The sequence below is a fragment of the Thalassophryne amazonica genome, chromosome 22 (assembly GCF_902500255.1).
Source record: "Thalassophryne amazonica chromosome 22, fThaAma1.1, whole genome shotgun sequence".
Taxonomy (NCBI): Eukaryota; Metazoa; Chordata; class Actinopteri; order Batrachoidiformes; family Batrachoididae; genus Thalassophryne; species Thalassophryne amazonica.
The window spans coordinates 16,655,401-16,681,080 of NC_047124.1; the positions used below are offsets into that span (position 1 = coordinate 16,655,401).

At 40.5% G+C, this 25,680-nt stretch overlaps 1 protein-coding gene across 1 annotated transcript; it reads right to left on the reverse strand.

Moving 5' to 3' along the window:
- Window positions 1–1,251: 1,251 nt before the first annotated feature.
- Window positions 1,252–24,695, reverse strand: mapk11 (mitogen-activated protein kinase 11). The gene is made up of 12 exons (XM_034163963.1): window positions 24,406–24,695; window positions 12,784–12,913; window positions 12,645–12,703; window positions 12,411–12,522; window positions 11,343–11,372; window positions 11,064–11,111; window positions 10,850–10,964; window positions 8,357–8,428; window positions 7,908–7,987; window positions 6,818–6,896; window positions 5,928–6,101; window positions 1,252–4,858 (listed from the first exon to the last, which is right to left on the reverse strand). Exons 1-12 carry the CDS (start codon window positions 24,516–24,518, stop codon window positions 4,785–4,787), a joined length of 1,086 nt encoding a protein of 361 aa, XP_034019854.1. The 5' UTR covers window positions 24,519–24,695; the 3' UTR covers window positions 1,252–4,784.
- Between the last annotated feature and the right edge of the window lie 985 nt (window positions 24,696–25,680).

Here is a 25,680-nt window from a genome sequence, read left to right on the forward strand (position 1 = left end):
AAATTATTGGTTTAGTTAATAGCATTTTAAAAAGGAATATTTTGCACCATCTGTCATGCTTAGTTATCATGTTATGGGGTAACATATGTCACGTCATAGAATCCAATGGACATCGACTTTGTTTGACCTTTACTTTGGAGACCAAACTCTCAACACAGTCAAAACTACTCCATTTATTAATCCATTTATTTCAACCAATAATTTGCATCACTTTTTACCAAAATTCTATCAACTTTTGACCCCTGCACAAACTGAAATTGACCTTTGTCACCATTTTTCCTGTTTTCACCCCATAACTCCAGAACATTCAGTCATACATAGTCCAAACTATACCTTTTTGAAATCTTTATGATCATACAAATAATATGGTATAGCTTTCGACATGATCGGAACATTTTAAATTTTGACCCCTGTATAATTCATTATTGACCCCTGCAGCTCATTAGAAGTCACCTCCAGGATGTCTCCATATCTGAAAATAAACATTAGTTAATTTAGAATATGTGTGCCAAATTTGATCCTTTTATCACAGAATGCACAATTGTTTTGCTAAGCCGCTCCACTATGTTTCTAAAATATTTCTTAATTAGCAATGTAAGAATTTTACAGTCATTTTATGTCCCTGCTTATTCCAATTAAGGGTTGTATATATTATATTATAATCGGCCTTGGTGGCCACTAGGCCTAAACTTTGGAAATCAGCTCATTTCAAGCTACATCTACCTTCAAATCCAAACATTTGTTGAGCGAGAGAGAAGGAAGAAGTGTCTGCGTCTGCTACATTCACACAAAAATCATTTCTGCCTTTAGAAAATAGTTTACGATTTCATAAAACTGTGGAAACGCCTCTCTCTCTCTCTGACCCCATTTACAGCGTATCTCACATAGACATCTCCCTTTGCTCTTTTTAAGGCTAATACTGTTCATTCCGCAGGGTTGTATGGAAGTGTGTGCACATTATTTAGGTTTTAGAAGGTAACCCCTTTGCAGCAATCAGAAAGTAATGATTTAAATCTCTGATTTAGTATATTTCAGTGCAAAACGGTGACTGAGAACCACACCTGCTCCTAATCCATCATCAGTCCAGTCTTCCATTATGTGGTCTTGCAGTTGTTCAGTAAGATATTGTTTTTATGTTACTGTGTTAACCAGGATGGGCTATATCTATTGACTTTTACAGTGTACATGTCTAGGCTTTTCCGTGGCATGTATCCTATTATTACGAACTCAAACAAGGAGGTTATGTTTTCCTTGCTATTTATCTGATTTGCAGCAGGATATCTTAAAAGTACATGGATATATTTTAATGAAACTTAGTTGTCAGGTAGGGCTTTTGTTCAAAGAAGAGTTTATTAAATTTTGGCGTGAATTTGAATGTAGGGGTGGAGCTTCACTTTAATGATTGAGTTTTTTGCTTTCATTATGATTTCTTTGATCTTGATCCAGCCTTTGATCTTTGTTCCTTTGATCATTTAGTCAGGACCACTGATTAGTTCATAAATCTGCATCAAAAATCAGGATCCACACATTGAGCCTGACTCCTTTGATCCTGATTATAAGATCAAAGGATCAGCAATTACCTAACATTTGTCCTGAAATCAAAGCAACTAAATCAGAAATGAAGTTTCTTTTGTGAGACTGCTGTTACCCGTTGATGATGATCGAGAAACTATACATATACATTCAGGTTGCAGTACAAATCCATCACATTTACAACATCTACATGAGCACACGACACGTCAGCATTCAGAAACGGACACACTTTGACTGCGGTGGACTGTTTGGCATTTTGCACCCAATGTTGTTGGATGCGTTAAAGGCCACACATAGTACTCCAGTGTGATTTCTTACAGAGAGACAAAATGTACATTCCTTCCACCAAATGGAATTCTAAAAAGTTAGTTGAATTTTTTTTATTAGGAGTCATTTCTCTGAGGTAGAATTTGTCAATTCTTGAGTCAAACTTTAGTAATTTGGGCTCACAAACCTTAATTTTATATGACATATACAAGGAGGTGAGTGTCTAGTGGTTAAGCGGTGGGCCTGAGACTAGAGGATCCTTGGTTCAAACCCCTGTCAGAACCAAAAATCACTAAGGGCCCTTGGGCAAGGTCCTTAATCTCCCAGTTGCTCCCAATGCGCATTTGAGTGCCTTGCATTGCATGGCAGCACCCTGACATTGGTGGGTGAATGTGAGGCATCAACGTAAAGCGCTTTGAGCTTCTGATTCAGATGTAAAAACACTATATACATATACGCGTATATGCAGTCTATTTGACAAAGACGCTGACCTAAGCCCATTTTCTTTTTTTAATGACGATGGCATAACATGAGCAGTCTGGATTCATAACCAAGTCAACCACATCGTAACTTTTCAAGTATGCTTGTATTCAGCTCATCACTGAATATGAGCGGGAATAGCTCATACTTGTGTTTGTTTAGGGCTGCTGCATTATGGATCATGAGAATTTGCAGGATCCTCAATAATACTCTGCAACTTCTTCCCAGTGAATCCTGGCATTCATCAGGGAAGTGTTCTGGGTCCTATTCTGTTCAAAGCTTGCATGGATTGGGTGTTGGGTAAGGTGACAGTCTTCGTCAGCAGGATTTATTGACTTTGACTTCATAGAAGATGTGAGCTTTGCGGAATCAATGGATGCCGATTGCACTGCTTGAGAAGCCGGGTGAGGTGTCATAGAATCTGTGGCTGCAACTGTCCTGGATTAAGACTAGATCCAAGCCTTCAGTGCCTTCCTCAATTTAGCCATAAGTGTGTCTGCTTGTGGTGAAAGTCAAACGTTAAGATTTGCCTATCTCAGCAGTCACATTCATGTCTGGAACCTCAGTCTTAGAGGTTGAGAGATACCTAGAAAGAACTTACAGAGTCATGACATCCCTGGACAGAGGTTCTTGCCTATGGTGATACATCTGCAGAAGAACAAAGGTCCAAGTCCGGGGCTTCCTGTCTTACTGTAGGGTTGTGAGACCTGGCAGCTAACCAATGACCCTTCATTTTACTTTTTGTTGTTAGTACGTACTTGAGACTTCATCTTCAGCTAATGAAAGAACATTGCATCTTGAGCTCGTATCTGGCATGCTGCACTAACACTAGTATATCCAGGCTACATTTTTCAGTCAATTCGGTAAACATGGAGGAAGCATTTATGTATGTGGTATGAAAATGTATAGTTCCTTTATAAAGTGGACTGTATAGAGTGCCCCGAGGTGATTTGAGCAACTAGATTGTCTTTTGTCGGCTATAAGTCTCACGAGTGAGTGGTCTAGAGTTTAAAACCCATAAACAACCACAACACAACATTTCAGCTGGAAAAATTCTTAGAAACAAACAAACTGCATTTTTGTTTTTTTTTAGGTTGAAAAGCCTGGATGCCACAAGAAACAGTGTGTTTTGGGCTAACAACCCCTTAGCCCAAAAATTTCAAAATATCACACTACCTGCGGTTGCATGTCGTTTTGTGTACGTGAGGTTATGGCATCATCCGTAAGGTCCAGAAAATTTGGTATTTCACGCATTATTAGGTGGTTTTAGAAATCGCTAATTAAAATTGACATGCTAATAACGAATAATCGAAATGTTTGACTTGACTTTACTCGTGTACCTACTGAACATAAAAACTGATTTATTTACTTTTCACAGCTTATTTCTACCTCAGAGAAATGTTCTTCCAATCTGCTCCAAGTTGTTATGAAGGATTACATGAATCGGCTAGCTGCTACAAACATTACCTGAGAGGATTTTCCGTAATATGATTATGGGTATAATGCTGTTTCAACAAGCTACAAAGTGCAGCAGCATTATTGAAACACCCATAATCAGAGTACAGAACATCCATCTGTAATGCGTTTCCTCTCTGGTCGTGTAACCAATCTGAATCACTTCCTGTAGCATAAACTACACTAAAGCTAAACATTCAGTAATTGGCCCCCCTCCAGTTTAAGAATTATCAGTGCTGCTGCAAACCTTCTGGGTATTGTGACATTTTTCAAAATGCCTACATTAATTTCAAGGACTAGAAACAAAACCAAGCCCGGAATAGACTGTAAAGCTGCTGGAGTGATGCCAAAGCTAACAGCGGCAAGCGTACACAACAAGCTAGCACACGCACTCTGTCCCAGCTTTGGTATAGTTTAGTGATCTTGCTAATAATAGCACAGTTGGTGTTTACGATTCATGAGAGGAAGAACAGTGGGTTTTGTTTGCTTTGGGTAGCGATAGTAAAGATAAAATGGTAAAAAAAAAGAAAAAAGTCATAATACACTACCAGGAACACGCACACAAATCATGCATTAGTTTGCAGGCTAAATGCTAACGTGGCATTACTGCAAGCATGAATAGATGGAAGTCAGAGCAGGGACTGCTTATGGCATTTGTCAGGATGAGGGAGACTTGTGCCGTTGCTTTGGACGTTCTTGTGTGTTTTATTTTTTCAATGTACTTCTAAGTTTGTAAACACAGTTCATGTCAAGAAAGTTGCTAGCTAACGCCAATGGCTCCTCCTTTATAGAAACGTAACAGGAAGTAGCCTTCTGGAGTGGAAAGCTTCTTCTGTCTGATTCTAAAACGCTCCCTGTAGCCGTTTTATCCTGATCCTTCGGAGGCTGTCCCGACCCGCTGCTCACATGGACCCAGCCGCAGAAAAAGGCATAGAGTCCACGGGAAGCAGAGTTTTATTCAGCTAGCTTGTAGATGCCGTTGCCGTCTGCTATGGGTGGGTAGAGTTGTCGGTCCTTTAGGCAGAGGGTCAGGCGGAGCAGGATCGGGATTACTGCTCCACCTGAAGGCTGTCACTTTTACTGGCGGGCGCTTTGAAGCTGTTCACCTCTTCGAACACCAACTCTGTGGACAAAGCACAAAAATAAGAGTAAGAACAGTTTGAGCCTGATCCCAGTTGTTTGAAATCCAACCCATTTTTGCACGTTTATGTGGATGTTTTTAAAGCACATTCTAAATCCCGTTGGTCAGAATCGAGGAATTCAGCTCATGCAGAACTTAGGTGGGACATCAGTGCCTTGACATTGCACCTAATGGCAAGCTAATGCCAAGACAATTATACAACATATTAAAGACGGGCCAAGTGGTTAATGCGCTAGGTTTCAGTGCAGAAGGTTCCGGGTTCAAATCCCACCCCTGCCACATTTCTCCATGTAATGTGGAGTTGCGTCAGGAAGGGCATCCGGCGTAAAACGTGCCAATTCAACATGCAGTTACCAGCAGGATTGGGTGTAAATGCTTGTTTACACTGACAACGAAATCTCGGCCTCCCCAGCGAGAACGTGATTACGTGTGAGATTTGACACCGTAAAGGCGTCAATAGTTAACTGGGAGATTTTACATACTTCATAAATTAATTTAAGAAATTTACAAACACATATAATTTAAGTATTTTAATTTGGGGTGATTTTTTTGCTAGATTATAGTGGATTTATCCACAGGGATTGTGCTAGTACTGTCTTAATTTTGTTAACAAAATACTTGTGAGATACATGTTTCTGGGGCTTTATCACCCGAGAGCCGCCTGTGCTTACAGACGAATATGATCCGATTGGCTCAATCCAGAAGACATGTAATCTTGAAAGCAGACTATGAAGTGCTGCTGACCTCAAACCTACTCACATGTGCAATTACATAAATGGATAAAAAGATTTCAAACCCTGCACAGCTTTGCGCTGCTGCAACACAAATTCAATCTTAAACTCTTGCTTAATCTGCAACAAGTTGTGCAAAGTTTTCCATCTTGAAAGTCACTGTGTGTTTTCCTCTACTAACTAAAATGTGTGAAAGGCTTTGTAAGAGGAAGTGGAAAAAAATGTCATTTGCAAGAATTTGAGAAGTTGCCAATATGTGGGTGTACTGACCCACATATTATGTTTTCTTCTGAATCCAAATCAGAAGTGTTGGCCCTCACCTTTCCATTCTTCAAGAGTGCGATCTTTGCTCTCTAGCGTTTGATCGTAAGGTGGCGCCTCCGGTTCGTCGTCTGGGTCGTGGTACTGTGAGAAGTAAGGGTGCGCTAGAGCCTCGCTGGCTGAGATCCTCCCATCACAGTCCAGAACCAGCATTCGCTGCAAGAGGTCGACGGCTATCAGAGAAGCAAACACAAACGATCAGGTGACTCAAAGGTCAATAAAAGCCGAGTTGTGTAACCTGTGCAACTTGGAACTGCTATGGAAGTAAATCTGTGCCATCAGAGTTTGGATTTGAATTTTTAACGTTAAATTTGTTTAGCATCAAAATATTCAGCCTCAAAAACTTCAACTTCAAAAAGTCAACCTAAAAAAAAAAAAAATTCTACCTCAAAAAAAAAATTCAACCTCAAACTTCAACCTAAAAAAAAAAATTCAACCTAAAAAAAATTTCAACCTCAAAAAAATCAACAATCAACCTAAAAAAATATTCAACCTCAAAAAGTATAAAACCTGGGAGAAGCAATCAATCCCTGTCTCAATCATCCAACCTTCAGCAATGTATCACATCATCTTCCTCTTCTTTCAGTTTTGTCCCAGTGTCACATGACCAATGGAGCAAAACGTGACTGGCTGAACATTGGATGATTGAGACAGGGATCAATTGCTTCTCCCTGCTTTTCTATTTTTTGAGGTTGGATTATTTTTTTTAGGTTGAATTTTTTTTAGGCTAAATATTTTGATGCTAAACAAATTCAACCTTAGAATTTCAACTTCAAACTCTAATTTTAATGCTAAAAAAGTTATACTTTAAAAATTCAAATTCAAACTCTGATGGCACAGATTTACTTCCATAAACTTCTGGTTATCCAGTTTGTGCTGCAACACCAACCTAGTGGGTTTGCTCCCCTGAAGATCTTCTCCAGGTCCTGCTGGGGCATGAAGGGCAGAGACTGGATGTACTTCTGTGCCTAGAAATGGACACCAGTCATCAATCTGCAGTACTGAGCTTTCAAACAATTGGCCAAAATGATCTATCACCAAGCTACAGTCTGAATCAAACAGAACATCTCAGCAGGTGAACTATACAAGGTATCTATGTACTAGACAAACCCTCCCTGATGTCACCCGTAGGTTTCCTGTAGAGCAGAAATGGATGGCTCCAAGTTTCACCATATTGGCAGTACTTACTCCACCTAATTACCGACCAACCCATAAATGGGTAAAGAGGTGGCGCATGGTCAAGATGGTTTGACCTGGATAGGACGAATAAAGCCCAAACACGCCCCCCATCTCAGAGTTCTAAATCAAGCTAAAGCTAACAATCTAACCTTTTGTTTTGGGTGTTTTATTAATGCATTTTGATGTAGACTCTGCACTGTTTTGGTGCAGGTATTAAAAATTATGACTTGCATATTACCTCAGTTGCTGTTGAGTAACATTTGTGATAGTTAGTGCTAACAATGCTAATACACAAATTAAATAAGGCTGAAATTTCACTCAACAAACATACTGGAGCACAGACAACTGAGATGGTCTGTTTGTACAATTAACTGCACAGTAAGCTGTATTATCTCTAATATTTGTAATCAAATGCTTGTCAAGGACAAACACAGAGTCCACAGTAGCTACGAGCAAGCGGCACCCAGGACTCAGCTCGCCAGTACATGCTAACTGTGACTTAAAGAGACCATAACATTAATTATGTAACTTTATAGTTGAAAATAGTTCTGAAATAAACTCATCCCCTGTACAGCTATCATGAATGAAGAAACTAGCTATACGGATACCAGGTTGTAAACATGTTTATTTCTACTGTAAAATTGGAGAATTTAACATGGGCTTCTATGGTGAGTGGATCCAGCCTCAAGTAGCCATTCAAGGAACTGCAAGATTTGACACTTCATTTTTCAATACTGGAAATAGAGGCTGCAGGAAAAACTACGTAAAAAACAAAATCTGTCGTTCTTCTGGCCGCTCACATGTTCAGAGCAGATCTTCTTTAAAAGATCAGGTGTCGGCGTCCCGACCATCTCCATGATTCTCTTCAGCTGGTCGATATCTTTCGTGCAGGATGGGTTAAGGAGGTCTGTTGAGTTGTTATATTATGTTGTCATGGGAAAACATCCGACTGAGTCTGACTTTTCTAGACAGCAGGACCCCCACAACAGACAAAGATCACTAAATCAAATTGAGTTTAGCTCTGCTTTGAGTCAATGAATACAACCTTGTTCTGTCTTTTGTGTTTCGTCTCATTCATTCTCCGATTGTCTCCGCTGACGCACCTCCCCTTTAGAGAGGCCGGGAATTGTAATGGAAATCCACCAGAGACGTGCGTCTATGTGGCACATTAGGAGCTAATGGAAGGAGGCTGTTGAGACCAAACAAGGCTGCATTTGCAGCTGGCCCACTATACACTCAGAAAGGATACAGTCAGTTCCGGGAAAAAGGACTTTTCCCTTCAGTAGCTCTCCCATAATGCACCCAACTGACCAAATATCAACTGGAAGAAAAACAATGGACACTTTATTACTCAATGACTATTTCCCTAGGCTTTGGCAAAAGCCTAGATGTGTATCCTGAAAAATTCAGCAAGTGAATAAACTAAATGAGTCCATTCCTTCCAGTTTGTTAACACGATAACTAAAAAACACGATAAATGCTTTGGCTAACATTGATGCACCAGATCAATAAAAAAGCAGGATTCTGTTCATTTAATAAGCCATAACTTCCCATTTGGTCTACTTTAATTTGGTGTACTCCCATTTGATCTATGTCCCAATTCGTCTACATCCAACCCTGATGGTAACTTCCCATTTGGTCTGTGTCCCATTTGGTGTACTCCCATTTCATCTACACCCAATCCTGCCGGTAACTTCCCATTTGGCCTACTCCCATTTGGTCTATTCCCATTTCGTCTATACCCAATCCTGCCAGTAAATTCCCATTTGGTCTATGTTCCATTTCGTCTACACCCACCCCTCCCTGTTACTTCTCATTTGGTCTTCTCCCATTTGGTCTGTGTCCCATTTGGTGTACTCCCATTTTGTCTACACCCAATCCTACCAGTAACTTCCCATTTGGTCTTCTCCCATTTGGTCTGTGTCCCATTTGGTGTACTCCCATTGCGTCTACACCAAATCCTGCAGGTAACTTCCCATTTGGCCTATTCCCATTTGGTCTATGTTCCATTTCGTCTACACCCAACCCTCCCAGTAACTTCTCATTTGGTCTTCTCCCATTTGGTCTGTGTCCCATTTGGTCTACTCCCATTTTGTCTACACCCAATCCTGCCAGTAACTTCTCATTTGGTCTTCTCCCATTTGGTATGTGTCCCATTTGGTCTACTCCCATTTCGTCTATACCCAATCCTGCCAGTAACGTCCCATTTGGTCTACTCCCATTTTGTCTACACCCAATCCTGCCAGTAACTTCTCATTTGGTCTTCTCCCATTTGGTCTGTGTCCCATTTGGTCTACTCCCATTTTGTCTACACCCAATCCTGCCAGTAACTTCCCATTTGGTCTTCTCCCATTTGGTCTGTGTCCCATTTGGTGTACTCCCATTGCGTCTACACCCAATCCTTCTGGTAACTTCCCATTTGGCCTACTCCCATTTGGTCTATGTCCCATTTCATCTACACCCAACCCTCCCGGTAACTTCTCATATGGTCTTCTCCCATTTGGTCTATGTCCCATTTTGTCTACACCCAACCCTCCCGGTAACTTCTTATATGGTCTTCTCCCATTTGGTCTATGTCCCATTTCGTCAAAATGAATGTAGACCAAACAGGAATTTTGCCAATGACGAAATGGGAATTTCAGTATAGATGAAATGGGAGTAGACCAAATGGGAATAAACCCTATCTGCCACCTGGGCATGTCTGGCCTTGTTGAGTGGAATAGTCTTATCATCACAGGCATGGTGGAAATTAGAAGGAAGTGTAGTTAATTTTACATGTAGCATGAAATGAGTTTGTCATTTTCATACATTCCCAAAGCCTAGGTCTGGTGGCCTTGGTTGCATGTCGTGAGTTAGCACCCAAAAATATTGTTGAAATCAGAATGACACTCCAAGAGGTGATACCTCTGCCAAGGCTGCACAATCCTGGAATTCTGCATTGAAATCAGCAGCATTACTGCATGGTTATTGCTCAATCAACTTAATTTCCATCAATCATTTATGAATATACATTTATAACTGTATAAAAATTGACTTGGTAATTTGCTCTTAGGAGTTTTTCAAGGTTGGAGTATCTTTTTTTTTTTTTAGAAAGGATCTAAATGTAAAAAAAAGACACTTACCACAACATAAAATAAAGAAAATAATTCATAATTAGACACCAATCAATCATCACCAACATTTACTGAGAGGTTCATCTTGATAAAACTGATTATTCCACCAAACTTCATCAAGATTGGCGAAACAATTTTTGGTTTAATTCACTGAAAATGTTAAAAGAGCCTATATGGATTCTAATCAAGACTTAACTTTAAGGGATTCGTCAACTTGACGGTGTTATGTCACAAATTTTCAATGAGATTAAGATTGAATCATTAATTGAAAAAAGTGTTATTTCACAATGCACAAAAAAGAAAGAAAGAAATGATCCAGAACCTACATCTGGATCCTGATTAATATAAAAGTTTAAAGGTTCTTCATCTTGATCATTTATAATTACATAATTAAATTTCATTGTGATTGAGTAATTAAGTGAAAAAACAAACAATGTGCCATTTCGCAATGCAAAAGTCATGAATTAAGTTTGTGGAAACTGGCCGAAAACAAAACGCTTTGCTCATTTAACATTCTTGACGACGTTAAAAACCATCCACACTGACAAAATCCAAACAGAGATTTGGACTTTGTGTCGATGAGGTCAGGTTAAAGCGTGACACTGTGAACATCACCGATTGCATCTTACCGTTCTGATTGTAGTGCATCCAGTTCAGCATGATCTCCGGTGCTCGATACCAGCGAGTCGCCACGTATCCTGTCATCTCATCGTCCGTCTGTCTGGCTAATCCAAAATCAAGGATCTGTCAGACAGTTACAAGGGCTTGAACCTGATGGAGCATTTTACATTGCCAGGTGGGAGGAAAGGATTTTGTAGTTTAAATGGGATTGTGTGGTCTCACCCTGAGCTCACAGTCTTCATTCACTGCCACATTACTGGGCTTCAGGTCCTGGGAAGGAAAGGAAAGCCAAGAAATGAGGAGAGAAACACCAACGGAATAAAGAGCGGCTGCACTCAGAATGAAAGGAATGTTAAAGCTGCACAGATTTGGTCTTCTTCATTGGTTTATTTATTCATTGTGTTCACTTAATTGTTTTTCTAACCAGTTTATTCATTCTAGAATATTACTTTGGCATTTTTAAGGGTGCATGCTCAAGAAGGGCAAAGAGAAGGCACTCACTCTGTGGATCAGTCCCGCTGAATGAATGTACTGTTCAATAGGCGGCGGAATGGGACGGGGAGAGGAGGGCAGGGAGCAGAGAGAGGACATAAAGGAGACCAGGGTCAATGGTGCAGTTCACAAGAAGCTAAAAGTAGAGCGCCTTTGTCTGTCCCCTGGTACCCAGGTGGTCCAATCTGTTAGCTCAGATGGTTATGAGACTTATTGAACACAATGAGGATCCCCCTGATCAACCCAGTTTGAGTCCTATATAGGTCCTGAGACCCTTGGTACTGTTTCTTATCCCTGGATCCCATCGACAACTTCCCTTGAATGGGACTCCAGTCTGAGGCAGGTTACTTCCCCAGCCAAGGTTGGTACCCAGTTACAACTAAACGATGCAGATAAAATGCTTTTTCCAAGGACATAGGTAGCGTGAACAGGAATCGTACCCAGGTATATCTATTGGTAGCCCAGCTCCTATCCCAAAGAGCTACCTGCCTTTAATTGATGCACTTAAAAGCATCAATTAAAATCACAGGACAACTATTTAAAAAACAAAAATACTGCCAAATCACAGCTTTCTATACGTTTGAAAGTAGAGATCAGTCTGTATACACGAGTACAAATCTTCCAACAGCAACTTTTGAAAGAGCGACAAACAGATCTGAAGTAGGATGTCCCAATCAGTGTTGGCTTTTTTGATCCATCAGTCTGAGGTATGTTTCATACTTGATGCATCTATGGAGCTCATAGCTAGCAGAGCACTCTATTCTAACCTCGCTAGCTCACCAGCAATGTCACAGCGCATTTGCAAAAGGTGTATATTTATGCTCTGCTTCACTTCAAATACATACCAAGTGTATTTTTGATGGATGTCGCATCTGGTTCGTTTCTGTCTTGTCTACCAAGTACATTAACATTAACAACAACAAACATGTTACAAAAAAACAAAAAAAAACAGCGTACTTTGCAATTGTAGCAGTGCAAAAATCAAGGATATATCCACAGGACAAAGAAGCGTGTTAGCTTTCAAACTAAATAAAATGTCCAGAATGAAAAGCTGTACTCAAACACATCTGAACATACCTTGAGTCCACGCAGAAGCTGATAAATTAAGAACTGCACATGCTCGTCGGACAATCTCTGAAATTTAACAATGTTGTTGAGGTCAGCGCCCATCAGATTGGTCACCAGGTACCTGGAAAAGGGGAGCGTACATGTGTGTGAATGGGGAGGTAGAGTTAATGCTTAATGCAGTATTACCCCAATACATAAGAGAGTTTTGGCAGATTTGGGGAGTGTTTTATGTAAATGATTTACAGTTCATTGAAGTCCTCTAATGTTGCAGCAGGTGTGAAGACATCCAAGAGTCCTATTACCTGAACACACAGACAACAGGATCAACAACACAGAGGAACAAATCACATATCTGTTGTGTGTGTGTATAAGGAGCACTTACGTTCTCGTGTTTCATGTGCTTTAGCAGCCTGAGTTCCCGGTACGAGCGGCGGCTGTGGATCAGAGACTGAAAAGGCCTGGACAGCTTCTTCACCGCAACTTTCTGCCGTAAAAGCACATCGTAGGCCGAACTGCAGAGAAAAAAAACCCAACAACAACAACAACAAATTCAGTACAAAAACCTCCTCTGAACGCGAGTGATCAGTGCTGAATTATGTAAAATACAGTATGCTGTGTAACCAGTGACGCCAAACTGGTCAAACATCAGCCAACATTTAATTCTCTCACATACATTTTCACTCACAGATGCATCTGATCTCTCACATACAAACAATCGGCTTCTCACATGCATTTTAACTCGCATACCTTTTCACTCTCATACACTTCTTCATCCTCTCACATTTTCACTGCCACATGCATGCATGCATGCATGCATGTATATATATATATATATATATATATATATATATATATATATATATATATATATATATATATATATATATATATATATATATATATATATATATATATATATATATATATAGTCTGCCAAGTACATTTTCATTCGCAAACGTACGTGTGATCCCACACAAACGTTGTCTCTCACATACATCTAGTTGCATACATTGTAAGTCACATACAACCCCTGGCAAAAATTATGGAATCACCGGCCTCGGAGGATGTTCATTCAGTTGTTTAATTTTGTAGAAAAAAAGCAGATCACAGACATGACACAAAACTAAAGTCATTTCACATGGCAACTTTCTGGCTTTAAGAAACACTATAAGAAATCAGGAAAAAAAATTGTGGCAGTCAGTAACGGTTACTTTTTTAGACCAAGCAGAAGGAAAAAAATATGGAATCACTCAATTCTGAGGAAAAAATTAAGGAATCATGAAAAACAAAAGAACGCTTCAACACATCACTAGTATTTTGTTGCACCACCTCTGGCTTTTATAACAGCTTGCAGTCTCTGAGGCATGGACTTAATGAGTGACAAACAGTACTCTTCATCAATCTGGCTCCAACTTTCTCTGACTGCTGTTGCCAGATCAGCTTTGCAGGTTGGAGCCTTGTCATGGACCATTTTCTTCAACTTCCACCAAAGATTTTCAATTGGATTAAGATCCGGACTATTTGCAGGCCATGACATTGACCCTATGTGTCTTTTTGCAAGGAATGTTTTCACAGTTTTTGCTCTATGGCAAGATGCATTATCATCTTGAAAAATGATTTCATCATCCCCAAACATCCTTTCAATTGATGGGATAAGAAAAGTGTCCAAAATATCAACGTAAACTTGTGCATTTATTGATAATGTAATGACAGCCATCTCCCCAGTGCCTTTACCTGACATGCAGCCCCATATCATCAATGACTGTGGAAATTTACATGTTCTCTTCAGGCAGTCATCTTTATAAATCTCATTGGAACGGCACCAAACAAAAGTTCCAGCATCATCACCTTGCCCAATGCAGATTCGAGATTCATCACTGAATATGACTTTCATGCAGACACCCACAGTCCACGATTGCTTTTCCTTAGACCATTGTAACCTTGATTTTTCTGTTTAGGTGTTAATGATGGCTTTCGTTTAGCTTTTCTGTATGTAAATCCCATTTCCTTTAAGCAGTTTCTTACAGTTCGGTCACAGACGTTGACTCCAGTTTCCTCCCATTCGTTCCTCATTTGTTTTATTGTGCATTTTCGATTTTTGGGACATATTGCTTTAAGTTTTCTGTCTTGACGCTTTGATGTCTTCCTTGGTCTACCAGTATGTTTGCCTTTAACAACCTTCCCATGTTGTTTGTATTTGGTCCAAAGTTTAGACACAGCTGACTGTGAACAACCAACATCTTTTGCAACATTGCGTGATGATTTACCCTCTTTTAAGAATTTGGTAATCCTCTCCTTTGTTTCAACTGACATCTCTCGTGTTAGGGCCATGATTCATGTCAGTCCACTTGGTGCAACAGCTCTCCAAGATGTGATCACTCCTTTTTAGATGCAGACTAACGAGCAGATCTGATTTGATGCAGGTGTTAGTTTTGGGGATGAAAATTTACAGGGTGATTCTATAATTTATTCCTCAGAATTGAGTGAGTCCATATTTTTTTCCCTCTGCTTGGTCTAAAAAAGTAACCGTTACTGACTGCCACAATTTTTTTTCCTGATTTCTTATAGTGTTTCTTAAGGCCAGAAAGTTGCCATTTGAAATGACTTTAGTTTTGTGTCATGTCTGTGATCTGCTTTTTTTCTACAAAATTAAACAACTGAATCAACATCCTCCGAGGTCGGTGATTCCATAATTATTGCCAGGGGTTGTATATCTATTTTATCTCATGCATGTCCATATTTTATCTCACATACACATCTTTGATCTCGCACACATTTTCACTCACATACACATTTAATCTCACATATTCTGTATTCTCACTGTCATACATATATTTAATCTGTTACACACATTTTCACTCGCATCCATATTTATCTCATATACACAATCTTTGCACATTTTCACTCGTATACACATTTTTGCCAGTATACACATATTTAATCTCACATATTTCTAATAATGTATGCATACTGTATTCTCACTGTCACATACTTTCCATCATACATTTATTTTATCTCTCACACATTTTCACTCGCATCCATGAGGGGAGGTGATAGTCTAGTGGTTAAGGTGTTGGGCTTGAGTCCAGAAGACCATGGGTTAAAATCCCCGCCTGACTGGAAAATCACTAAGGGCCCTTGGGCAAGGCCTTTAATCCCCTATTGCTCCCGGTGTGTAGTGACCGCCTTGTATGGCAGCACCCTGACATCGGGGTGAATGTGAGGCATAATTGTAAAGCGCTTTGAGCGTCTGATGCAGATGGAAAAGCGCTATATAAATGCAGTCCATTTATCCATATTTTATCTCACATACACAATCTTTGCTCTCACGCACATTTTTGATAGCATACATATTTAATCTCACATATTTCAAATAATGTAGATACTGTATTCTCACTGCCATATACTTCCCCCATACATATATTTAATCTCTCACATATATTTTTACTCACATACATATATTTGATCTCTCATATATTTAACATAATCTACATATATTATCACACAGACACTGTGCAACCAGTGATTGCAAACTAGTTGAGTGGGAACCTAATGTGTTGAAGTTATACATATTTATTACTTTCATATTATAGAAGGTAAGAAAATTGAGGATATCCGATATTATGAAAAAGCACGTTCCCCTTTTGAAATGGAAAATGTGTGATGGTCTTTTTCCATCTTTAAACAGAGGCGGTAACAGCAACAACAAACACAAACGGGAAGAAAACGAGGCTGAGCAACGGCGCAAAAAGAAGAACCAAGAAGTGAAAAGTGGACATAAATGTTGAACGAGGCCTACATGCTGACATTTCCAGGATGATGCAATAAAAAAGGGTTTCCTCTTTAGAATGAAGTAACACAAATTGTCTCTTCAAAACTAGGTCATTTTACCTGAATCGTAAAACAAACAGATGATCAGCAATTGCTGCGATTTTACAGATCAGTACATCCATGTGGCGATTTGCTTTGAAGCCACCTGCTGCTGGTCCACATGCCCAGACCAGGCTTCAACCAGAATGACAGCAACTTGCTACCATCTCTGACACGAAGCAGGCTTCAGCAGCTCTCACATTCCTCCCTCTGTGCCATCTTCCATACATGGATCTGACTGCACCACTCCCTGCATCGCCAAGCCATCGATTTCTCTCCCTTCTTTTGTCTCTTTGATTGTTCTTCTAATCCTGCCACTGGGGGAGGAGGTGCAGCAAATCAAATATTCCACAGGGAGAAATTACACATTCCTGTGGAGGAAAGTGTACATGTGATTATTTTTTGTCTTTTTTTTTTTAAACTTGTTTGGCATTTGTTTGGATTCTTGCAGTTACAACGGACACATGCATTGATTCCTTCTGTCATACATTTTTACTCTCGCATGCATTCTCAGTTACACATATGCAGTAAGTGCGCTTGTTTCCACTGCGGAACATTCCCAGTTCAAACCCCACGCCTGCCCATTCTCCAAGTAATGTGTGACAAATCAACATGCAGATCCATCTTAGATCTGCTGTGTGGCGACACCGAAACAAGGGAGCAGCTGAAGGAACTTACTTTTGTCCTTACACATATTCAGTGTTACACACACCCACACATACGTACTGTTCACCTGGAAAGTATTCACACCGCTTTACTTTTTCCACATTTTGTTATGTTACAGCCTTATTCCAAAATGAAGTAAATTAATTTTTTCTCCTCAAAATTCTACTCACAACACCCCATAATGACAATATAAAAAGTTTTTTTGCAAATTTATTAAAAATAAAAAACTAAGAAATCACTTGTACATAAGTATTCACACCTTTTGCTCAATACTTTGTTGATGCACCTTTAGCAGCAATTACAGAATAAAGTCTTCTTCAATGTGATGCCACAAGCTTGGCACACCTAGCTTTGGGCACTTCTGCCCATTCCTCTTTGCAGCACCTCTTAAGCTTCATCAGGTTGGATGGGGAGCGTCACTGCACACCCATTTTCAGATCTCTCCAGAGATGTTCAATCAAATTCAGGTCTGGGCTCTGGTTGGGACATTTACAGAGTTGTCCTAAAGCTACTCTTTGATATCTTGGCTGCGTGCTTGGGGTCATTGTCCTGCTGAAAGATGAATCGTCATCCCAGTCTGACGTCAAAAGTGCTCTGGAGCAGGTTTTCATCCAGGATGTCTGTACATTGCTGCATTCATCTTTCCCTCAATCCTGACTAGTCTCTCAGTTCCTGCCACTGAAAAACATCAACACAGCATGATGCTACCACCACCATGCTTCACTGTAGGGATGTTGCCTGGTTTTCTCCAAACATGACGCCTGGCATTCACACCAAAAAGTCTAATTTTTGTCTCATCAGACCAGAGAATTTTGTTTCTCATGGTCTGAGAGTCCTTCGGGTGCCTTTTGGCAACTCCAGGTGGGCTGCCATGTGCCTTTTACTAAGGGGTGGCTTCAATCTAGCCACTCTACCATACAGGCCTGACTGGTGGATTGCTGCAGAGATGGTTGTCCTTCTGGAAGGTTCTCCTCTCTCCACAAAGGAATGCTGGATCTCTGACAGAGTGATCATCGGTTTCTTGGTCACCTCCCTGACTAAGGCCCTTCTCCCCTGATTGCTCAGTTTAGATGGACGACCAGCTCTTGGAAGAGTCTTGGTGGATCCAAACATCTTCCATTTACAAATGATGGAGGCCACTGTGCTCTTTGGGACCTTCAAAGCAGCAGAAATGTTTCTGTACCCTTCCCAGATTTGTGACTCAAGACAATCCTGTCTCAGAGGTGTACAGACAATTCCTTTGAATTCATGCTTGGTTTCTGCTCTGGCATGCACTGTCAACTGTGGGACCTTATATGTAGACAGGTATGTGTCTTTCCAAATCATGTCCAATCCATGGTTCACTGCAGGTGGACTCCAATTAAACTCTAGAAACAGCTCAAGGATGATCAGTGGAAACAGGATCTATCTGAGCTCAATTCTGAGCTTCTTGGGAAAGGGTGTGAATACTTACATTCATGAGAGTTTTTAGTTTTTTATTTTTAATCAATTTGAAAAACTCAAACTTTTTCACATTGTCATTATGGGGTATTGTGTGTAGAATTTTGAGGGGAAATGAATTTCATCCATTTTGGAGAAAGGCTGTAACCTAACAAAACACTGAAAAAGTTAAGTGGTATGAATACTTTCCAGAAGAACTCAAGTTCAAATTCAAGTTCAAGTTTCACTTTATTTATCCTTAAAAAGGAAATTTTGAGTGCAACAGGATGTCCAAAACACATCGCAATTGTACACACAATGCACTATAACAATAAAAACATTCCTTCCCCAAAAAAACAATGACAAAAGCCAATGAACAATACACAACTAAAAACTGTATTATATATATATATATATATATAAACTCTCTCTGTCATGATTTCAGACTGGATGAGGCACGACACAAATGCAGGACTCAAACACAAGAACGGTTGTTCAAAAGGCTGTAGCCGTTTTACAGGCTGGGTTCAGTACACAATACAGCAAACAATAGTGTCCAAAACATAAGACAAAAGGCAAGGTCAAAAAGCAGGTGAACAGTCGGTACACAGCTGGAACAAAAATAAGGAATAAGGACACTGGGACACGAGAGCTCGAAACAGGCATAAGGCACAAATGATTTGGCAGGAACATGCGGAAAAGGAGAGGCTTAAGTAGGAGGTGTGATCAGAGATAATCAGACGCAGGTGCAGGAGAGCCAGCAGGAAGAAGGCATGGCAAACAAAAGGGAGCAGACACACCCAAACCAAAACCCACACTGAAAGACAAGAGAGTGCAAACAGAGAAACACCAACCAAAACTACACAGAAAAACTCACACAAGCAATAAATACTCAATAAAACGTAACAAAATACCCCACAGACAATGACACACTCTCTCTCACACACACACACACTCAATCATATTCACTCACATACACTCAACAAAAATATAAACGCAACACTTTTGGTTTTGCTCCCATTTTGTATGAGATGAACTCAAAGATCTAAAACTTTTTCCACATACACAATATCACCATTTCCCTCAAATATTGTTCACAAACCAGTCTAAATCTGTGATAGTGAGCACTTCTCCTTTGCTGAGATAATCCATCCCACCTCACAGGTGTGCCATATCAAGATGCTGATTAGACACCATGATTAGTGCACAGGTGTGCCTTAGACTGCCCACAATAAAAGGCCACTCTGAAAGGTGCAGTTTCATCACACAGCACAATGCCACAGATGTCGCAAGATTTGAGGGAGCGTGCAATTGGCATGCTGACAGCAGGAATGTCAACCAGAGCTGTTGCTCGTGTATTGAATGTTCATTTCTCTACCATAAGCCGTCTCCAAAGGCGTTTCAGAGAATTTGGCAGTACATCCAACCAGCCTCACAACCACAGACCACGTGTAACCACACCAGCCCAGGACCTCCACATCCAGCATGTTCACCTCCAAGATCGTCTGAGACCAGCCACTCGGACAGCTGCTGGAACAATTGGTTTGCATAACCAAAGAATTTCTGCACAAACTGTCAGAAACCATCTCAGGGAAGCTCATCTGCATGCTCGTCGTCCTCATCGGGGTCTCGACCTGACTCCAGTTCGTCGTCGTAACCGACTTGAGTGGCCAAATGCTCACATTCGCTGGCGTTTGGCACGTTGGAGAGGTGTTCTCTTCACAGATGAATCCCGGTTCACACTGTCCAGGGCAGATGCCAGACAGCGTGTGTGGTGTCGTGTGGGTGAGCGGTTTTCTGATGTCAATGTTGTGGATCGAGTGGCCCATGGTGGCGGTGGGGTTATGGTATGGGCAGGCGTCTGTTATGGACGAAGAACACAGGTGCATTTTATTGATGGCATTTTGAATGCACAGAGATACCGTGACGAGATCCTGAGGCCCATTGTTGTGCCATACATCCAAGAACATCACCTCATGTTGCAGCAGGATAATGCACGGCCCCATGTTGCAAGGATCTGTACACAATTCTTGGAAGTTGAAAATGTCCCAGTTCTTGCATGGCCGGCATACTCACCGGACATGTCACCCATTGAGCATGTTTGGGATGCTCTGGACCGGCGTATACGACAGCGTGTACCAGTTCCTGCCAATATCCAGCAACTTTGCACAGCCATTGAAGAGGAGTGGACCAACATTCCACAGGCCACAATTGACAACCTGATCAACTCTATGCGAAGGAGATGTGTTGCACTGCATGAGGCAAATGCTGGTCACACCAGATACTGACTGGTATCCCCCCCCCAATAAAACAAAACTGCACCTTTCAGAGTGGCCTTTTATTGTGGGCAGTCTAAGGCACACCTGTGCACTAATCATGGTGTCTAATCAGCATCTTGATATGGCACACCTGTGAGGTGGGATGGATTATCTCAGCAAAGGAGAAGTGCTCACTATCACAGATTTAGACTGGTTTGTGAACAATATTTGAGGGAAATGGTGATATTGTGTATGTGGAAAAAGTTTTAGATCTTTGAGTTCATCTCATACAAAATGGGAGCAAAACCAAAAGTGTTGCGTTTATATTTTTGTTGAGTGTATATATTTGATCTCTCACATCCATGTATTTTATATCTCCCATTTTTTCACCCACATATTTGGTCTCTCACACGCAGTATTTCTTCACTTACATACATAGATTTGATCTCTCACTCTGTATATTTCAACATAATGCATGCATACATTTGTCCTCTCATTTTATCACATACATACTGTATATTTGATTTCTCAAACATATTTGCACTCACATACACATATTTAATCTTTCACATACAGTTTCACTCACTACATAGATTTTCTATCATATATATATATATATATATATATATATATATATATATATATATATATATATATATATATATATACTCACATATTCATATATTCTTAGGCACACATCCAGCGGAATGTCTGAGAATGACTTGTGGCTTCCACATCCACTTACAAAGATAAAAGGTTTTTTTTGTTTGGGGTTTTTTTTGTATTGCGTCCTTGCAGTTTTCTTCCTGCATAAACACAGCATGTAATTTCATGTAGTTTTGTACCATAACCTTAAAGTGCGAACTTCAAATAACAATACAAGTTGTCATTACCATCTCCAAAAAAATCCTTGCAATGCAGTAACATTCTATCAACCCAGGCTTTTTGTTTTTCATATCTGAAATAAACAATGCAACTAGACATTTTTGACACTCATGTTTTGTTCATGGTTGTCCAAATGTGAGTGAACACTCTGTCTTGATGTTTCAAATTAAACCAGTCCAAAATTAGGTCAATTTTGTCTCAATAAACAGAATGGAACAAGATAATATGAAGTCGGATTAGGACTCGTCTGGCATGAAATGTTACATTTAACATGCTTTTTTCTGTCCTTGACCTCAGGCCTGCAATCCCAAGAGGCGCTGACGACAGAACAAAACTAACTGGATAAATACAGAGAGATGGTTGACTGTGGATATCAAGAGGAATCAAGTGTGGAGCTATTCTAACCCTCTGTCACAACACACATGTGCAGTCTGAAGCCCACCATCCCCCAGACATCTGCTCATCAAGCCCGACCATGAGAAAGTCACTGACTGCCTGGAGAATAACAATGCAGGTCAGTGCTTGGTGGAGTTCTTGGAGGAGGTCCTTTGGAAGCGTGAGAAACTAGAGATAAACTTCAGCATAACAAGGACATGGAAGGACAGCAAAAAGACGAAAGGCATCTCACGCTTTCTGGTGTATTCATGTTCATGGTCCATGTTGTTGAAAGCAGTTGTGGTAACACTGAAACTTCCTTTCTGTGATCAATAAAGAAAGAGAGGTAGCGTTCTAAATGGATGGATGGACGGACGGAAGAACAGACACAGGCGGATGGATGGATGGATGGATGGATGGATGGATGGATGGATGGATGGATGGATGGATGGATGGATGGATGGATGGATGGATGGATGGATGGATGGATGGATGGATAAAAAGATGATAGGTCTGGGCTGCTACTATTTAGTTAATGCACAGCCATTTTGAAGGCGGTGCAGTTCTAAAGTCATTTATAAGACTTGATTTGTTTTATTTTTCTACGGAATTTTGAGGAAATATACAACACACAAGTTGAAGCTACAGCATGCACGACTTAGGGGCATTTATTACCATAAATGGAATATGTTATATGTTACTATTGACAGTATGTTCATTAGTCTAACTAGAGCTCTTGACAAAATTCAACTGTACCTCCATTCAATGTCCACCAGATGGAGATATTGCTCCATTTCAAGAACTCTGAGTACAGGCTGCTGTGGACGTGAAGCGCCTGTTGCTTATAGTTGCTACAACAAATCAATGTGTGTTCATAAGCTGAGAATAAGCCCTTCATAGATACATGGGAGCAGGCCCCACCGACATGGAGGGCGCCAAGTTGTAACGCCACATTGATACAGCAGCCCAGAAGGGACACACTTACTCTGTCTGTCGCATTTTGCAGCACAGTTGGAATACTGAAGAAAACAAAAAGAGGAATCAGTGGTTGTGTCCTGATACAATATCGACTTATTGCTAATGCAGGCTAACAAGTTGAAGAACCCTCATTTTTCTGATTTTCTGTTAAGTATTCACTGAATTATTTATTTAATGGTAACTACCAAGCTATATACACGTGATCTCGCTAGCTATTTAACTATGTATCTAGCTACCTAAAACTGTTTTACCTAAAGTTGGTTAGCTAGTGTTAGGTGAGGTAAATGTTAACTTGCTAAAGCTAACACTACTGGGGGGAAGTTCACCCTTCTAATTAAGCCTTGGACCCCACCCCACAAAAGAGGTACTCATACACATCTTCAACCACTTATCCGGGATCGGGTCACGGGGGCAACACAGTTTGGGGGTGTCCAAATCAAAATTAGAGTGGTCAGACCCCACAGTATCCCCATGATTCACATAATGACACTCAAAATGCATATTCTCGAGGTAGGTACTACGTCACTTCCGGCGAAGTGTCGAATCCGAAGGCGAAAATTTGTACTTCTGCAACTGGCCGCTTGGCGTAAACACACTTGAGCTGTATGCTGTTCTATTGAAATCAGCTGATTTTGTTTTGTCAATGATAGCTAACAGCTACCATTGCCTGGAATGATGAGATTTATACACCAAGCTGACCTGAAATGAACCTTTGTATATTAAATGGACTTTATCGACAAGCCTGACCCCTTTGAAAAATGACCAAATTAGATGTTTTTGTACTGCGATGGGCGATGTTTTCACCGACCAAAAACGGCCAATAGGGCGTTGGGGTAAGGCCCGACCTTGAGAATTACTTGTCAGGTAATGTTCAGTCAGGACAACGCCCCCCCCAAACACACACACGCACACACACATTAGCTATAGCTAGCTAACATGAATTAAAGTATGACTTTTTGCAGACGTTACAAACTAGCAAACATTAGCATTCGTCTGTAGACACCTCAAGATGTTCAACTAGCATTAAGAAATGGTACAGTCCACTTTAGGGGTGTCTGAAATTGTATTACAAGATTTTACCAGGCATGAACATGGAAAATAATTATATTTACAATTACAGAAGGATATATAAATATTTCCACCCTACCCTTAGTTGAAGTCTTAGGGGGGGGGGGGTCATACCCTCGCAGTACCCCCCCTAATTCGAGCCATGCAGTCCCCTACTGGTGGTACAGATTGGACCAAAACTAAAACAGCTTGCAGGAGTGAGTGTCTGGACTAAAATAAGAAATACTACAGTATGTTAAAGATGTTTGTGGTTTTGCGTGTCTTGTGTGTGTGTGTGTGTGTATCTATGAAAAGAAATGATGTGTGATTGAGTCTTTTCCCTGCGTCCACCGGTGTGTGTGTGTGTGTGTGTGTGTGTGTGTGTGTGTGTGTGTGTGTGTGTGTGTGTGTGTGTGTGTGTGTGTGTGTGTGTGTGTGTGTGTGTGTGTGTGTGTGTGTGTGTGTGTGTGTATGATGCAGCCTCGCCCCTCCACAGAAACACTCACCACACCGAGCCGTAGGCTCCAGAACCCACCGGTGTCAGGTTCTGGTACCGCTCCGGAACCTCCCACACCGTCTTGTTCAGCTCCTGCCGGTAAAATCCCGGTCTGGCCGACATTTCTTCGAGGAAAACAGCAAGAGGAGGGATGAAAAAATATTAATGAAACAGAAGAATGAGTGTAGAAAACGAGGACAGGGAGAGAGGAAGTGAAAACGGCAGATGGTACCGTAGGAGGAGCAGGAGGACTGTCTGCTAGCTCTCTCTCTCTCTCTCTCTCTCTCTCTCTCTCTCTCTCTCTCTCTCCAGTGTTGCCAAAATGAAAGGAAAATAAGTTGTGAATATTTCCCGTAAATAGTATAAAAAAAATAATAATAATAATAATAAAAAATTAAATAAAATAAAAAAAATAATAAAATCTTCTTCTTCTTCTAATTAGGGGGGCGCTGGGGGGAGCTCCTTCAAAAACAAAAGTAGCATTTCATTGACTTCAGAAGTCATAAATCAGCACAGGAATGGCATAATATCTGAGGGAAATGCTTTCCAGGTAACAGGTGATGTTAGTAACAAAGAAAAACAAAATAATTTAACTACTTTGTCATGTTGTGCACGTTCTATTCCACAGTGACATCTAGTGGTGGGTCCAGGCAGCACTACCCTTTTGTTATATGTACAACCCCTGGCAAAAATTATGGAATCACCGGCCTCGGAGGATGTTCATTCAGTTGTTTAATTTTGTAGAAAAAAAAACATATCACAGACATGACACAAAACTAAAGTCATTTCAAATGGCAACTTTCTGGCTTTAAGAAACACTATAAGAAATCAAGAAAAAAAATTGTGGCAGTCAGTAACGGTTACTTTTTTAGACCAAGCAGAGGGAAAAAAATATGGAATCACTCAATTCTGAGGAATAAATTATGGAATCATGAAAAACAAAAGAACGCTCCAACACATCACTAGTATTTTGTTGCACCACCTCTGGCTTTTATAACAGCTTGCAGTCTCTGAGGCATGGACTTAATGAGTGACAAACAGTACTCTTCATCAATCTGGCTCCAACTTTCTCTGATTGCTGTTGCCAGATCAGCTTTGCAGGTTGGAGCCTTGTCATGGACCATTTTCTTCAACTCCCACCAAAGATTTTCAATTGGATTAAGATCCGGACTATTTGCAGGCCATGACATTGACCCTAAATGTTTTCACAGTTTTTGCTCTATGGCAAGATGCATTATCATCTTGAAAAATGATTTCATCATCCCCAAACATCCTTTCAATTGAT

Bases quoted from the DNA above. Each gene is read 5' to 3' on its own strand.
- mapk11 (XM_034163963.1), bottom strand. From the start codon at position 24,518: ATGTCGGCCAGACCGGGATTTTACCGGCAGGAGCTGAACAAGACGGTG. The intron at 11,373-12,410 runs GTATGTTCAGAT...CCTATTGAACAG, and splicing joins AGCTTCTGCGTGGACTCAAG to TACATTCATTCAGCGGGACT. The intron at 10,965-11,063 runs GTGAGACCACAC...ACTGTCTGACAG, and splicing joins ATGAAGACTGTGAGCTCAGG to ATCCTTGATTTTGGATTAGC.